Source organism: Amblyomma maculatum, chromosome 3 (assembly GCF_055883805.1).
Source record: "Amblyomma maculatum isolate TAMU_Amacu chromosome 3, ASM5588380v1, whole genome shotgun sequence".
NCBI classification, from domain to species: domain Eukaryota; kingdom Metazoa; phylum Arthropoda; class Arachnida; order Ixodida; family Ixodidae; genus Amblyomma; species Amblyomma maculatum.
Window position 1 is genome coordinate 174,425,447 of NC_139346.1, and position 16,357 is coordinate 174,441,803.

Below are 16,357 nucleotides of genomic sequence, written 5' to 3' on the forward strand. Positions count from 1 at the left end.
AATGCGCGACAGTCAACGCAGAGCCCCGACCCTACTAAACCACAGTACGTCTTTTTTTTTTTCTTCTTTTTTTTCTCGCCATTTGGTTTTCGCTCATCACGACCTCTTGTGGTTGGTGCGCTGCGCATGCCACGTTATTTCGGTTTTCTTCCGTGTCCAATAATAGCAGGGAACCGCCAGCAGTGCAAATAATAGACGCCGAGCCCTCTGCGTAAGCTCCCGAATTCCCATTCTGCAGCCAAGCATTCGCGTGGAGAAATGCAGTCATTTCCGACGTCGCACTCATGCGGAGTTGAATAACAACGTTCCGCATCTGGTGTCAGCCTCTGCATAATAATGGTTCACACACAGCCATCACGTCTATGTAGTTAAGAAACCCATATGCAATGATAGTTCGAAGTTGTGCACCATCAGTCGTCGGAACTAGCATTCTTCCCGGTCACAAGCTTGGTTGATGGTTCTCGAAAATTGTCCGGCTCATGGCATGAGCCACACGTTTTGCTTCGCAAAGCTAGCCATATCTTCCAAATGCATACATCCTTGCTTTGGAACAGTAATGTGTGTCCAGCAGAGATGTTCTAACCTAGGCCAGAGCTGTATGATCATACCATTTGCGAAAGTGCCCATTGCAGGAGAAGGATAAAAAAGCATTTAATTAATTAACATTAGATTTATTTATAGATAGTCGCCATCTACTTCGGGCGTTGTCCTTCGTCCAGGATTTCGTTCGTTGTCCTTGTCCGGCGTACCAGCTCAATCAGCCGTTGTTGGTTATGAGGATATCTAAGCTGACAGGGCAGAGCAGCTGACCAAGAGGAGATAAATGGTGGACTGGAAGAGGTAGAAAACATTTGTTGTTGCTATGCATAAGAAGCCGTAACCCTAGATTTTTTTTCGTGAAAATAAATGCGACGTAAGTCTTCGCAGTGCATGAAAATTTTTGTGTGCACAACGACAAGACCAGAAAGGAGACACGCACAGGCGCAGCGCCTGAATGTGTCTCCTTTCTTGCCCTGTCGCGTGCGCAAATATGTTCATACATTATGAAATACCAACTCTCCCAAAACAAACGATGCTTAACTTCGTATATTCTTGTTAATCTTGATGATTCTACTTTGTTAAATTTAGGTCAGGTTTATTGATTTCCCATGGTGTGCTTAACTGTCCCTTTTTTTTTTTTTTTTGTTGTCGTCGTCGTCGTTGTTGTTGTTGTTGTTATTGTTGTCGAATCTTTCCTCTCTGCCACCTACTCTCTACATAGACGAAACGGGAGATTTCTCTATATTGGCCTCGTGTGAACCGTCCCAGGTGGCTATTTCGCTAATTAACCACCTATAGATGAACCTATCGATAAAATGTTTTATCCTCAGATTAGGCTTTTTTGCGCTAGCGAGGATCTTTATACCAAAAATAAGAACTTGCGCTAAGGTTGGAAGTGAGCGGTTTATCACGCCACCAGCGGCACTCAGAACGAACGGCACGAATATATCGGAGAAACACAAGTCGCAACGAGGTACTGACGTACAGCCGACTGTCGGGATCATTGACGGCGCCCTTATTTATTAACCCCCCAAAACTGACAACTAGTCGTCTTCGCCGGATTTTATATATTTAGTAGTGAACCATGACCAATGCACCTGATGTTGTAGAATGAGATCGCTGCCGTGGATGGACTGGCTATCTTTTTCGTTGCCAGCCGTCTAGCTTTGAGTGAAATGCATCCCCAGTTCCGCTTGTGTACACATCCTCTTTGATTTATTCTTTTTATATCACGATATCGCAAGTCATTACAGATTGGAACGGCACAATATTCTACCACCTGACAAAACGTTAGATAAGGAACAGGGGACTGCTTGGAGGAGACTCCAGACGAGACTTTAACCCCGGGTGCAGGTTCTGTGGCGAAACATCCACGTATGATCACATACTATGGCAATGTAAAGAACCTCCACCGGAAGATCTAGTACAAATTCCTTCTCTTGAGCGATGGGAGGCTGTTCTGGTCAGCTCGGACCCGGGCATTCAATCATTGGCCACCGAGTGGGCCACTAAGGTCGCCGCCAGCCATGGACTGGAGGCCATCTAGAGCGGACCGTCTGCATCTGCATTTTGACAAAATGTTTTCAAATCCAATTATGTACTGCAGTTTATATGAGGTCATAGGCGAAGGATATGAAAAACAACGAATGAAAGCAATCATAGCAACAAGCAGCATTTAACATACAATGATAGCCCAAGAAAACAATATATGAAGTAAAAACGCGTCAGCTGCAAATGACCACCTGAAAATTCTTTCAGATGCAGATACCCTAGTGGAGCTAATGAGGGAGTTTCAAACGTCTATAGTATGCAGATAAAACAAAAACTATTTGAACATATATGTACGATGAGTAAAAGCGAACAACGTTAGTACATGACAAGTTAGTTATGGTGGTGGCTTAAAAAATATGAAATAAATCAACTGACCCAACACGAAGAGTGAGCAAACTTGTGCAACAACGTTCACAGTTTCGTGAATACTAAGAAAAAAGGACAATGTTCAGAAACGCTTTCCAAACATTTTCGTCAGGTTAATTTCTGTAGACTAGACCTATGTCTGATTCGGGTTACAGTTCCGTGCTGCTGAATTACCTACTGTGTACGTGATCCCAGTCAACGTTAGGATAAGTCGGCTGAAGTAAAATACGGCAGACTGATGCTTTCGCAAGTCTGTACCTCTACGAGCGATAAGCAAGAGAACACATTTATGCGGCCGTATAATTTGCTTATATCTGGATAACTTCCCGCGTGATTTCTTTCCCTTGAACTTTACACGAGAGCTAGCTCTTGCACTCTGCTTCAAAGCTTTCGTTTATTTCGAGTCTAGAGGGGTTACCTCTGAGGACGAAGGTGTGCCGTGTTCCATACTCTGCTCGTTAAGACCTTGCACTGTTTATAAAACGGCGACGTAGGTGAACGCGCAAGCGTTCTCCCTGACTGATCGAGGCTTATTGTGCCACTGGCTGTCGCGACTGCAGCGTCCTTCACAAGGCTACAATTGCTCATCCAATCACAACCTAATCTTGCATTCGACAGGCTCTGTGAGTTAAGCTTCTGCCAGCCGATGCCAAAACCAGCTTTCGCAGCGCTAAACGCTTCCACGGATTATCACCTCCTCCGCAGTGTACGATAAACGGCTTCGAATTAGATATAAAAAAATTTAAAAAATTCTAGTTAGATCGCATGTGAACGATGTCTTCTTTCAGTTATTTTTTTTTTTCAAGAGTGCAACCTCATTTCATTTTTCGCACTGCGAGCCAGTATTCCCACTTAAAGGAGTAATAAGAAATTGAGAACACGCGCGTAGGTTTAGCTAACAGGATGCGCAATGCAGCGGAAGAAAAACACGAAGTTGAGCTGACTGGGAATCCAGGACGACGAAAAAAACAACAACGCTGTACTAAAAAAGATGACGGCCGGCGGCAGGAAGGAAGCCCAAGCCAGACACTGACTTGTGTAGGAAAGTAAACAGAATCTATAATGACAACAGAGCGCTTCCTCGGACACACATATGTCAAAAGATGAACATCCGCCAGGGATTGAGGACAGTAGAGAGGCAACCAGTCGGAATTCGTTAGTCTGTAGCTTGGTCGGGTGACAAAATTTCTCTCTTTTTGAATGTGAAAGTATTCTACGGGTCTGCGGACCACGTACCTTGTCCTAATGTAAAAAAGTCACCGTTGATTTGCTAAGCACTGAAGCACAAGCTGAATCATCGACGTTGGGTGGTGTGATTAGTATGCGATCATCCGCCAAACTATGTTCCCTTGGGCGTGTGTTTTAGCTGCTTACAGTCTTCCCCACCTATTGAATCGTGGCCTGAATAATGCCTTCTTAGCACGCTTCAGCATTAGGTGCGTGGAGGAAATAGGGTTCCTTGCTGCATTTATTTTCAATCACACATGCTGCATTTACTTCTACACTGTGGGGATACACGTATATCCCCCTATCCTTTCTAACCAGAGACGACGCGCGCTCGCCAGGATAGAGTGGGGGAGAAGGCACTTAGCGTTTCCCTCGCTCCCCATACAATGCTGCGACACCACAGCATCGCGCTGGTAACCTAGGGAAAGGTAACATTCTAAACGCGAGGAGGAACGACTTGCTTCTCTCGTGTGGTCCCGGGAAGCAACCGATTACTTCTCGGTATGCAATACCGAGAGGGATAAAACCGCGGTGCCCGGGAGAGGAAAGCCTCTTGCCTCGCCTGCACCCGGAGACCCTGGTCGGATCTTTGACCTTCCCTACAAGCGGACGACTACGACGATCCGGTGAGCCCCCCCCCCCCCCCCCCCCCCCCCCCCCCGAACTCTTATGTTATCGGATAGAACATTCTTCCGCAGTGTGTGTTGTTGCCTTGCGTTAGGGTTAATAAATTGTTACCTAGCGTGCCCAGTTCGTTGCCTATTTCGTCCGGACCTGCCGTGGCTGTGACTTTGCGCCACGGGTTGGGGCGCAAAGTAACGTCTGCGTGCAGTTGGTACGGGAGCTCGCCTACCCCGCCGGCTGTGCGTAGTTGTGACCCCATAATACGTATCAAGCACAGCGCAATTTTCGCAAGGTAATCTATGAGAGGGGTTTGATCACCAACGCTTGTTGTACGCACCGTCATGTCCAGGAGTGGAGTTCCTTTTTAGGCTGGCTATCTCTGCCCTTACCTCGGATTCTGCTATGGATTGGTCTAGCTCTGGATTGTCTAGTCCTTGATATGTGGGGAGCTTTTGGTTGATGCCATATCCAACGTAGATGTCTTTGAGCTGATTAAAGAAGTCCTTATCTATGCCCTCAAAGACGTGTCTTATCTACAGCTGGTTTATGCTTGAGTTGGTTTTGGACTGCTCTGGGCATAACAGGTAGCGAAAAATGTTCCACGTTCTGGGGAGACTCATTTGTTTCTCCATGTCATCGGAAATGTTAAGCCAATTTTGCTCGCATAATTTTAGGGCGTATTTTTTTATATCTTTGTTGAGTCTTTGGATTCTTCTCAGGTTTCTATTCCAGCTCTGTCTCTTTAGTCTCTTTTCCATGCTACTTTTGGCCTCCCACATGTGTAGGAGGAGCGCATGATGATGATGATGACCTCAGACAAAATGGCATCCAGGGTGACGGGAGCGTCATCTTCTACCACAATCTTTGCATTATTTTTGACGTGCGTGAGAACCTGATCAGTTCATTTTTATATATCCTCGATTCTCCCGGACGATGTGTTCTGGGTTCTCTCTTCTCTAAATTTATCCCAGTCAGTGAGTCTCTGTGTTTCCTCTTTTTTGTTCCCAACTTCCTGTCTTGGGGGATCGTGTGTTTTAGGATAAAGTGGTCGCTTCCCCGATTGTGGGCAGTGTTTGTCAATTTCAGACCCGCTAGGTATTGGTGAAGGTGAGATCTGGCGACGTTGAAACACTTTTGCCAGTTCTCGTGGGAGAACTTGGGTCTGTGTGGAGGATGAACGCTAGTTCTTGCGCGTCTTCCCACAGCTGCCCGCCTTTCTGGTCTTGATTGTTATATCCCCATTCTCGGTGCGCGGCATTGAAGTCGCCTGTGATGATCAGGGGGGCTCTGCCGGCTGTTTTGACAGCGTTCATGAGGAGAGACCTAAATCGTATTTTCCTTTGCTTCGGTGTGCTGATACGCGTTGAGAATAAAAACTGTCGGCTCGTTCTTGCCGCCTGTGATGATTTCTACTTAGACCGCTTCAGTTTCATTGGGGGTAGTTTCATACTGGATAGTCGCGACGTTCTTTTTGACGAGAACGGCTATTCTGGATGTATTGCCTCTGCCGCTAACGTATAGTTTAGCTGATTTACGCAGTTTGTGTCTGTTTCTTGAAGCGTTATTGCTAAGTGTAGGGTTTATTAAACTATAATGTATTTCTTCAAAAGCGATTTCTTGCTCTTATAGCCTCTGCAGTTCCACTGTAATATTGTAGTGGGAGTTCGAGTGTTTTTCTTGACGCGGGTTGGTTTGTCCATATTGTTGCGGCTGTCCATTTTTGTTCATCCATGAAATATTCTACGTCGTTCACAAATCTTTCTCGGAAGTTTTTGAACTTGCTAGCTATACACTGTAGTTGTGTAAAAGTAACTTCCATGGCTTGCTTCATCTCTATAATGACGTTCTCTATACTGTCTATTCTGCTGTTTGTGCCTCTCATTGCTGCTTCAAATCTTTCCTCCATTACAAAATTGTTTTCTGGTTTCTCTGCACACCTTCGCTTGTTGGGTGGAGGTTGTTTGGAGCTTGCCTTCTCCACATTGTCATTTGGTGTTCTAGGGGGTGTTTGGGTATGGAGAGGGATTCATTTGTTTCTTTTAGAGGAGTGACAGTGGGTACTGCCGTGTTTTTAGGAGTATGAATTTCTTGTCTAGGTGTTTGCATCTTCTGCCTGAGCGACTGAATGACATCTTTGAGCTCTTTGGCTGTATCGCTAAGTTCGCGAGTTTCTCTTTCTAGTTTTTGTGTATACTATGTAGGTTCGTAGTCCCTAGAGCTCACCATTTTGTCGGTTTCTGCTTTCTTCTTGAGACCCCATGGATCGTCCGGCGCTCTCTTGGCATTGTCATCCCGGAGGTTCGCATGGTCCTCTGCCCTTCCTGTTAAACCAATGAAACGCAAATGGGAAGACGCTGATCCATGGTGGCACTAGAGGAAAGATTAAAAGCCGAAATCTAAGCTTAATTCTAATCTTTCATGACACAAATTATGGGAGCAATAAATCAAATTCAAAGCCAGATCCAAACCCTTACGGACGAAGCACAACTGTAAAGGGCAGAATTAGTTGCCATCGGAGAATGACAACAAAAAGCTGACGGAAAATTCGACCAGCTCCATAATGGCCAGAGGAGCACCAAGTGAGTCTTTAATCTGGCAGTGGAACTGTCGCGGCTTCCAACGCAAACGGGCGTTAGTGCAACAGTAGTTGACGCTATTAGATGAGAAACCGCTAGCTCTCGGGATACCAATCTTTTTCAAGTGACAGAGGTGATAAATCCCGTGTCACAACGTTGGTTAAGGGGAGAATTGTGGCAATCGTGCACGAAATCAACGAAATCAAGCAGAAAAAGGTGAGATTCAGGGCCCTCTTTCGTAAAGCGATAATGACAGCCGGAAGTAACCTCTTGCTAATAGTCGGTGACTTCAATGCGGCGCACCCGGAATGGGTTTACACTAAACAAGATCCTAAAGGCAGGCAGTTATGGGAGGACGCGCACGAGCTGGGACTCACCTTGCACATCAGGGTGGGTAACAGCGTCTGCGGACACTTCCCCTCACTTAACCTTCTCCAAAAATGTGACAGATCTGAACTGGCGAAATTCGGAACAAAATTTCGACAGCGACCATTTCATTCTGGCCTTGATCCTTAAAAAAAAAAAAAAAGTAAAGACGCGTCTTGTGTGTCAACTGAGGGTTACGTAATGGGAACTATTTAAGGAAAAGCGAGAGAAAGCTGCCGGACGGAGGATTACAAACAGAAAAATGGACGGAGGCCCTCATGCGTCACATTGGAGATGCAACAGAGACTCTTGAAGGGGACAATGCATCGGAGATAGCTGACAGCAAACTGCTTAACACGTGGGAGGCAAAACATGGTATGGAGAGCAGACTAAAGAAGCAAAAATGGAACCGTAATCTTAGAAGGAGAATAGCTAGACATAATAAATTGAAAATTAAGCGGTCAAATTATGCGAACAAAATTGGTGCAGCAGATGCGACGAGATGGAAGGGGGCATGAGCCTTTCCAGAATGTGGGGTCTGCTGAGACACCTATTAGATTCGACCAACTCAAAATCCCAATCGGGAATTAGACCGTCAAAAGCCAGGCACGCGTTTAAGGGTACAGACGCGGAGTTTATGGACGCTCTAATCAACATGTACGTTGGCGATACTCATAGTGCCCCCCTCCCAGAGTACGACTGAGCTCCCAACGAGGAACAGGACGCACCCATCACGGAGGCGGAGGTCAGGGCAGAAATATTGGGAATAAAAACAAAATCGGCCTCGGGCCGTGACGGGATAACTAATAAAATTTTAAGAAACCTGGATGATGACTCCATCAGCGCTCTTACTGAGTATATGCAAGAACTTTGGACTAAAGGCCACCTGCCTCGGCAGTGGAAGTTGGCAAAAGTAATTCTAATCCAAAAGCCGGGCAAACCCCCAAAACTAGAAAATATAAGACCTATTTCTCTAAGTTCATGCATGAAGAAATTGATGGAGCATGTAGTCCAGACACGACTGACGCGCTTTATGGAGAAAAATGACCTGTGGCCGCACAAGATGGTCGGCTTCCGACCGAGCTTGTGCACGCAGGACACGTGATGCTCCGACTCAAATACGACATACTCGACTCGCGTTCTAGAGGCGCCAAAGTGATTCTCGGTCTGGACTTGACAAAGGCTTTTGATTAAGTTAAACATGAAGCGATCCTCCGCGGTCTCCAAGAAATCGGGGTGGGTGCGCGAACGTATGCCAGTACATCAAGGACTTTTTGTCAGACAGAACTGCCTGCATGAAAGGCCTTCCAGAAGCTCTGAGGAGCATAAAGGGGCTAAATTTCAGCATATATATAGCCGTACCCTCACAGACATACTGGCCATGTATGTGTCTGACGACCATCGAGAGTGGGACGTTCATCTCCCCTTTGTCACATTCGCCTACAATTCATCTGACCATTCTACCGCTGGATACTCCCCATTTTATTTATTATTTGGCCGACACCCGTTACTACCCTTCGCCACCTCTCTACCCGCGGCAGTTCCAGTACTTACACCAGTGATGCCGTCACCCGCGCTCATGATGCCCGCCGGATAGCTCATGCCAGGCTCTCTGCATCCCAAGACTCCCAAAAGATCCGGTACGACAGCCGCCACCGTGATGTCAATTACACTCCTGGATCTCGTTTTGCTGTGGCTCCCGTGCCGTCGAGTGGGCTTGTGTGGAAAACTTTTGCCCCGTTACACCGGCCCTTACCGTGTTTTGCGCCCCGGGACCGACGTCACCTACGAAGTTGAATCTGTGGTTCCGAAGTCCCCGTCCACAGCTCCAACCTCCGAAATAGTGCATGTGTCCCGTCTAAAGCCCTATTATCAACTTTCTATTTCGCTAACATATAGACCGCACCGGGACTGTGCTTTTCCCGCGGGGGAAGGGGGGGGGGGGCGGGGGGGGGGGGGTAGTGTTACTTAGCTGTATTCGCTGTTCGTGATGAGGATGAAGAAGTGCAACAGACTCCGAGAAGACGACGACGCTGAGTGTTGTGAAATCGGTGCCCTCATCAACGTTAGTTGTGCGGACAGCTTTGGGACTGTGAATCTTCCACGTAACAATATGCTGATGACATCAATCTCTGGATTAACCAAGGTAGAGATGCGAGCATTGAGGAGCGCCTGAAGGCGGCGGCGGACACTGTCGTAGACTATGCTGCCAGTAGGGGTCTATTATGCCCGCCTCAAAAGTCGTAATTATTCATCTATAACCCAAAGTCCCTCCGATGCAAGTGTAGCTCGAAATCTGACATAAAAGTAGAAGGGAAACTAGATCCAAAGGTATGTAAAATCAGAATTTTAGGACTATTCGTTCAGGAGAATGGATATAATGATGGGACAATAAAAAAGCTAGATGGATTCATCACGCAAGCCATTGGCATATTTAGAAGGATCCCGCTGAAAGGACGAGGCCTGAAGGAAAGAAGCTTGCTTAAACTAACCCAAGCTTACGTAATAAGCCACGTCAGCTATGCCACGCCTTTCCTAAATATCAGATCGGAGGAGAAGAGGAGATTAGAGCCTCTCATTCGACGGTGCATTAAGAGGGCCTGGGGCTTACCAATTACCACATCCACAGAGAAGCTTCTTTCTATGGGAGTGCACAATAGCTGGGACTAAATAGCTTTCATTTGATACCCTTTTAAAGTTTTTTGCATATTCCCATAAGCCCTGAGGCAATAAACAACGTTATAAAAACATAGCGGAGGCTATCAGAATTTTGCAGCTGGAACGATTAAGTCGAACGACCACGCGCAGAACTATACTCGAAATGGTAGGTAGGCCTGCAGACAGATAGAGGACTACGAGAAAAATCAAGCATCCCGTAGGACTGTAGAGAAAATCTAATCATTCCAATGGACCCTCCCTCGTAACATGCATCCCATATTCAGCACAGAGAGAAGGAAGAAGAGAGTAAAAGCACTAATCAGACGCTCCGATTCGATGGACAGGAAGTCGGTTGCGTACGTGGATGCGGCAAGTGGCAAAACGGGGGCAGCGGTTGCCTCGGTGGTCGACGGTCAAGGTGCCCCGGTATCGGCTGCCACCATTAGCAGCCGCGACACGGAAACGGCTGAAGACGCAATAGCACTCGCATGCGTTGGAACGGAAGCCAAATTCATAATTAGCGATAGCAAAACGGCCATCTGGAATTTTGGAAACGGAAGGGTCTAGCCGGAAGCGGCAAGGATTCTGGCCAGTAGACGACTAAACAGGAAAATTAGCCTAATTTGGACCCCTGCACACGCGTCCATTCCTGGCAATGAAGCGGCCCACGAGTTAGCCCGAGCTCTCTAGGTCCGTGTAACTGTGGAGCCGCCCGACTGCCGGAACATAGAAGAGCGTCTGCAAAATTGTACGGAGATTTTCGAAAATTACAGGTTAAGCAGGAGAATGCTGCCACCACCGGATTAAAGCCTAAACAATAGAGAGGCAGTCGCATGGCGGCGCCTGCAAGCTGGAAACTTCGCAAACTCGGTCTGGTCATATTATGTCCAGATGGACGATAGAAAAAGCGATAAGTGCAAGCACTGTGGGGAGAGAGGGACCCTCGACCATATAATCTGGGAATGTGCTAGCTCCCCAGAGGCTAAAGAAAATATAAATTGTAGAAAAGCCTGGGAAGCCCTGCTGCGGAGCGAGGTCCCATGCTTCACAGCAACAACCCATCCGCCTGGCTGAAGAAGCTGCGGAGGTCATGGCTCCCGTCCCTTAGACCTGCGTGTTGGGGGCGGGAACTAGGAGGCCTCCTTATTTGGTGGAATAATAAAGTTTTTATGACATCACATCCCACGCCGACCAAGCAGGCCGACCCAGTTACAAAGTGACTTATCATGTGTTCTTGAATGGTGTTCTAAATGGAAAATGAAGTTAAATACTAAAAAATGTGTTCATGTTACGTTTGCACGTAAAAAACATAAGTTAGCCTCACAGTATAGCATCAGCGGTATTGTAGTGACACAAAAAGTGGCGCATAAATACTTAGGTGTGACACTTACCGCCGACTGTTCATGGAATACACATGTGGATACCGTAGTTGCAAAAGCCGCCAGGACCTTACCCTTTAGGTACTGACTACAGTGACGGGGCCCGTCACTTTAACAAGGCCGCTGCAGTGACGGGGCCCGTCACTTTAACAAAGGCGCTGCAGTGACGGGGCCCGGCACTATAATAACGCCGCTGCAGTGACGGTGGAGCGTGGTGTTGAGATAATTTATAAATTTGCCTCCTTACAAGCAAGCACAGTGCCCTAAATATCTGTTAGCGTGCATTTTTAGCAATTGATACGATAAAATTTGTTTTTATTACAGTAACTTGTGTTCATTTTTATAGCTCAGTGAGAGCGAGAGTGCTAAAGCCCGCTTTCCGAGTCTACTTGAAACCTCAAGCGCGCTTGGGGAATCGGCCTCGGGCCAAGCACGATTGGACTCAATTGCGCTTGAAAGTGGCCGTGTGACAACCTCCGATTTGCATTGAGTTCGATGAGCATTTACTCAATGAGGATTGAAAGTGCCCGTGTGACAGCAGTATAAATCCCGAACGCTTTAGATATATATTTTACACATATATTCCTTACAGCTATTGCTGAATCTCGCGCTACACAGGCTTAACCGTCCTGGGACTTTTTCCTATACACACACGTGACGTTACATGACATTAGTAAGAAATGCATAGGAACCGTTGCATATTCCAGTATTAGGTAACATAATGGCGATAGCGTAGAGGTAGGTGCAGCGTCCACCTCTCGTGAAAGATTAAGGCAGTTAGAAACTTGGTGCTGCGCAATTAAAGCAATATATGTATCACTGCACAAATTTATTTGTTTCAATTGCATAAATTTTTAACACTTGGTAGCGGCCGGCAGATTAAAACCTTTTATATTTAATTCATGTTAATGCATATCTGTATCTTACCTTGATAGAATGTTTCAACGGTACACTTCATATGCTTGGCAAATGAAGGCTTCAAGTCATGCCGAGTCGAAAGGAGAAAAAATCATTTACACCAATTTATTTAAATATGAGACGAGGGCCGAGGGGTATACAATTCAATATACAATTCTCTGTGCATGCATGTATGAAGAGAACAAAGCTGGCATTTCCCAGTTTATACACTAAGCATACGACAAAATATCAACAGGAAACATTGCATATTTTGAGACAAAAAATTCATGTATAACAATTTCGACAAAACCACACCTTACTTCTTGGCGCAGATGTGACAGATGCACATTTAAAGTGAAGCCAATGCAAGCATGCGTCACACCCAATGGCGTTGTCGTCAACCTTTTGCTGACACGCACTACATGTCCATAAGCCAAGGTTACGCTTATGAGCAACTGTTGCAGTAAGCGCTGCCCAACCATCATCAGTGAAATAGTTGCGGATTCCATCTATTTGAACTCTGTCATCCAGAACTGCTGAAGGGACTTTCTCAGGGGCGACTTCAATTTCCGCTTCACCAATCCTGTGTCCCCCATTGATAGCTTTTTCTGCTACATCGACTTCAACAAACCACTGCAGCATCATCATGGCACGTTCAAGGGGTGCCTTCATTAAAAATGGTGTCGGTCTTAGACATTTTCTCTTCTTTGGAAGGCCAACAACTGTCTGACCTCTCCCTTTTGGTCGACCACGATGTTTTATTCTGGTGGGCAGAATAACAGCTTCAAGCGCACCTGAAGAAAAAGGGACACACGAACTGTGTGGAACCTCTAACGAGGAGATGAGGATGCGTGCAAACGGCTTACCTGCAGGTGATAGATCTGCAGCAGACGTGTTGTATTGGGATGGTTGCTGTTGGTGTCCATCTGAAGGGAAATGGGCACATGTATAACTGTGTGGAACCCATAATAAGAAGAGTATGCATGTAAACGGCTTACCTGCAGGTGAAGGATCTGCAACAGGCATGCCGTATTGGGATGGCTGCTCTTGTTGTCCATCTGGAGGAAAGCGCGCAGATGTATAACTATGTGGAACCCCTAATGAGGCGGTGAGGACGCATGCAAATGGCTTACCAGCAAACGAAGGAGCTGCAGCAGGTGTGTCCCGTTGGGTACATGTAGTGGGAACTGATTTTGATGCATCTTCTTGCTCTGGGCATTCGACAATAACAACTGCTGACCCATTTTCCACAGCAGTAATGAACTCCTTTACAGCTGACATCAGAGCTTCAAACCTGGACATTGGCTGTTCAGCAATGCGTGATGCCAATTGCTGCAATGCTTCACTGCTTTTCCTGTATTTTTGAACCTCGGACAAAATTTGCGGTCTTGTACTGCTTTTGAAGCCAAAGACAGCTGTAGTCCCAGGTGAATCTTCAGACGAAGCTGCAACTCTGGAGGTCTTGGCATAGTACGCTTTTGTCCAGCGTTCAGCAATACCAGACACTGAAAATGCTGGTAGGCCTTCCAATCTTCGTGTGTAGAATATATGTTTACAGGGCATTCCAAGAGCGCTATATGTGGGGCATGTGCAATGGTCAGTACTTGCAGTCACTGAAGGGGAAACATTGTTCATGTTCTCAGATGCCCTCAGCTGTTCACGTACCCTCTTAAGGCAATATGGTGTGAGAAGTTGTGCAAACTTGCTCTCGTCTTCTGTTAAATTCATAATTGCAGGTGCTTTCAACAAAGACTCTACAGCACGCTGGTCCCTTTCAACACGAAAGCTGGTTAACAGCGCCATCAGATCACTGAAAAGCCGAGGCAGACTTTCGTACCTTGAAATAACTTGCATTACTTTCTGGTTGATAGATTCAACCCTATTGTTTGTTCTGTTACCTAAGGTTAGTGACCCTTGCATACCTGACACCCACTCGTGTCTGATTGGGTGCCAGTTTTTCATTATGTAAGCCATCACTAGAGGACATTCCATATCTTGAATGCTCTGCAGCAGTTGCGAGTACTGTTCATTTGTACTTGCATAGCACATTGACTGCAGCTTTTCTAGGATCGCAATTCGAAGAGCTGGTGTTATGGACATTTTCTGTGGCGTGATTTCCCTCTTAAAAGTACGCAGGACATGAAACAGGCAAATGTAAAAATTTGCATTCGGGAATATTTCACCAAGTATCTTCTTCTCTGTAAAATCCTTGTCAGTCATCACTGCAGATGTTCTGAGCATCTGTTCGCTTCCAGAGTGCACAACAAATCGTTGAAACAGTGACCGCACTGTGTCCTCGTCTTCAGACACACACAGGAAGAATCCGGCAACCTCTGTGTGCCCATTTGAATCCTCTACACAGATAAAGTATAGTGGCAACCTCCTGTCATTAGTCTTGTGAATAGCATCCACGAATACTATCTCAGGGTAGTTTTGAAATGCACTTCTCATGTCTTGATCTTGATAAAACAGCCCAACAAGCTGGTTGTCTTCCTCTCTCGCCAAAATGTCAAGGGTCCCTCCAGCTTGTCTGGCAATAGCTGCTATTGACTGCAGTGTTCCTGTAGCATGAATTTCTTTGCTTGCTCCTGCTGCCTGCACATTACGAAGATCTCGAAGCAGCACAATCTTGCCACTGTTCCGCAAGTTAGCTTGGATAAGCTTTTTGTTCCCACCAAGGGAGAGAACCTTCTCAGTGTCGCTGAGCTGTTGCCCAGTTAGCTTACGCTGCCGTGGCAGCTGTTCATAGCACCCCTGCAATAAAATTTTTACACTTGCGTTAGTTTATTACATGTCCTAGCAATACACGAATGAACGATCGCACGCTACTGACCTTACTAACAATGTGGTTATGCACTGTCTCGACTGCCTTAACTTGAAGGGTGCGACCGTCCTGAGATGTCAGCAACTTTATTCTGGCTTTACAGCCAATCTTCGACGTCCTGCAATAAGATAAAATGCAAATAAAAAGTATCACGCACTAAGCAAATCGTTCAAATTTACAGGTCATTAGGCAAAATGCTCACTTTTGATTTGGACGTCCACCTGTTGATCTTGATGTGAATTTCCGACCACCATTAGTACAAACGTACTCGATCTCAGCAAACTTGAGAGCCGAGTCCACATCTCTTGTCAATCCTTTCTTTTTCGCTGCTGCAATTGTTCTCGACGAATTCACCCAAAACTGCACGTAATTGTCGTCTTCATATTTGCGGATGGCAGCTTGCAGGCCTTCGTATGACGAAAACGTCGCTCCCACGTCGAACGGGCCATTCGGCAAAACAGCGAGGTTTTCCATACGATCACGGCAAGCGCCACAAAAAAAAAAAAAAGGAGTACCGCAATGCTTCGGTACAACGACTGAGTGACGAAACACGTGTAGTGAAGAGAACTGCTGATTGCCCCGTCACTGACTCAGGTGACACGTGTAGTGAAGAGGGTTTGTTGTTGCCCCGTCACTATACTGATAATGTTATAGTGCCGGGCCCCGTCACTGCAGCGACGTTGTTAAAGTGACGGGCCCCGTCACTGTAGTCAGTACCTAAACTTTATGCAGCGAAATCTGAAACACGTGCCGCCTTGTTTGAAATCAATAGCCTACTTAACGTACGTTCGACCACTGCTCGAATACGCTTGTGCCGTATGGGACCCTTGGCAAATAACACTCAGCAATAAAATTGAAAACATTCAAAATAGAGCAGCAAGGTTTGTCCTGTGTCGGTACTCGAGAACTGATAGCTGCACCGTCATGAAAAATGAATTAGGATGGGAAACCCTCTCCTCTCGAAGAAGGAAATTAAGACTTAAAATGTTGTACCAAATTTACCACAACAAAACAGGCATCCGAAAGGAAATATACTTACATCGGCCACATTATGTTTCTGCTCGCACAGATCATTGTTTTAAAGTTTTGGAATACAGTGCCAGAACTAACATGTATGCCAGTTCCTTTTTTGTTCGATCCATCAGTGAATGGAATCGGCTTTCAAGTCATCAAGTGTGCTCCATAAATGAAGATGTGTTTTTTTTTTTTCACTCTGTAACCCCCCTGCTGTAGCGCCCTCGGGCTAAGCGGGGTAATCATTGAATAAAGAAAATAAAGAGAGCGGACGTGCAATCGATGGGCTTCACCGACCACGAACGCTCGCGTTCTATCGGCCACTGGATTTCGGA

General features: G+C 46.2%; 1 protein-coding gene and 1 long non-coding RNA gene across 3 annotated transcripts; both read right to left on the minus strand.

The window, feature by feature from the left end:
- Positions 1-705: 705 nt before the first annotated feature.
- On the minus strand, positions 706-11,546 carry LOC146196997 (uncharacterized). Of its 2 annotated transcripts, XR_014706154.1 has the most exons (4): positions 11,300-11,546; positions 6,532-6,629; positions 1,929-2,102; positions 706-831 (listed from the first exon to the last, which is right to left on the minus strand). It is a non-coding gene; the product is annotated as an uncharacterized LOC146196997 (long non-coding RNA). The 2 variants fall into 2 exon arrangements; XR_014706153.1 differs by lacking the exon at positions 706-831 and having other exon boundaries at positions 1,749-2,102.
- Positions 11,547-13,986: 2,440 nt separating this feature from the next.
- Positions 13,987-15,494, minus strand: LOC146196998 (uncharacterized). The gene is made up of 4 exons (XM_084597105.1): positions 15,211-15,494; positions 15,018-15,126; positions 14,107-14,938; positions 13,987-13,994 (listed from the first exon to the last, which is right to left on the minus strand). The coding sequence occupies exons 1-4, from the start codon at positions 15,480-15,482 to the stop codon at positions 13,987-13,989; spliced, it is 1,221 nt and encodes a 406-aa protein (XP_084453231.1). The 5' UTR covers positions 15,483-15,494.
- Between the last annotated feature and the right edge of the window lie 863 nt (positions 15,495-16,357).

Excerpts from the sequence above, each read along its gene's own strand:
- LOC146196998 (XM_084597105.1), bottom strand. The coding sequence starts at position 15,482 with ATGGAAAACCTCGCTGTTTTGCCGAATGGCCCGTTCGACGTGGGAGCG. Across the intron at positions 15,127-15,210 it reads GGTGGACGTCCAAATCAAAA|GACGTCGAAGATTGGCTGTA; the intron begins GTGAGCATTTTG and ends ATCTTATTGCAG. Across the intron at positions 14,939-15,017 it reads ATAACCACATTGTTAGTAAG|GGGTGCTATGAACAGCTGCC; the intron begins GTCAGTAGCGTG and ends ATTTTATTGCAG.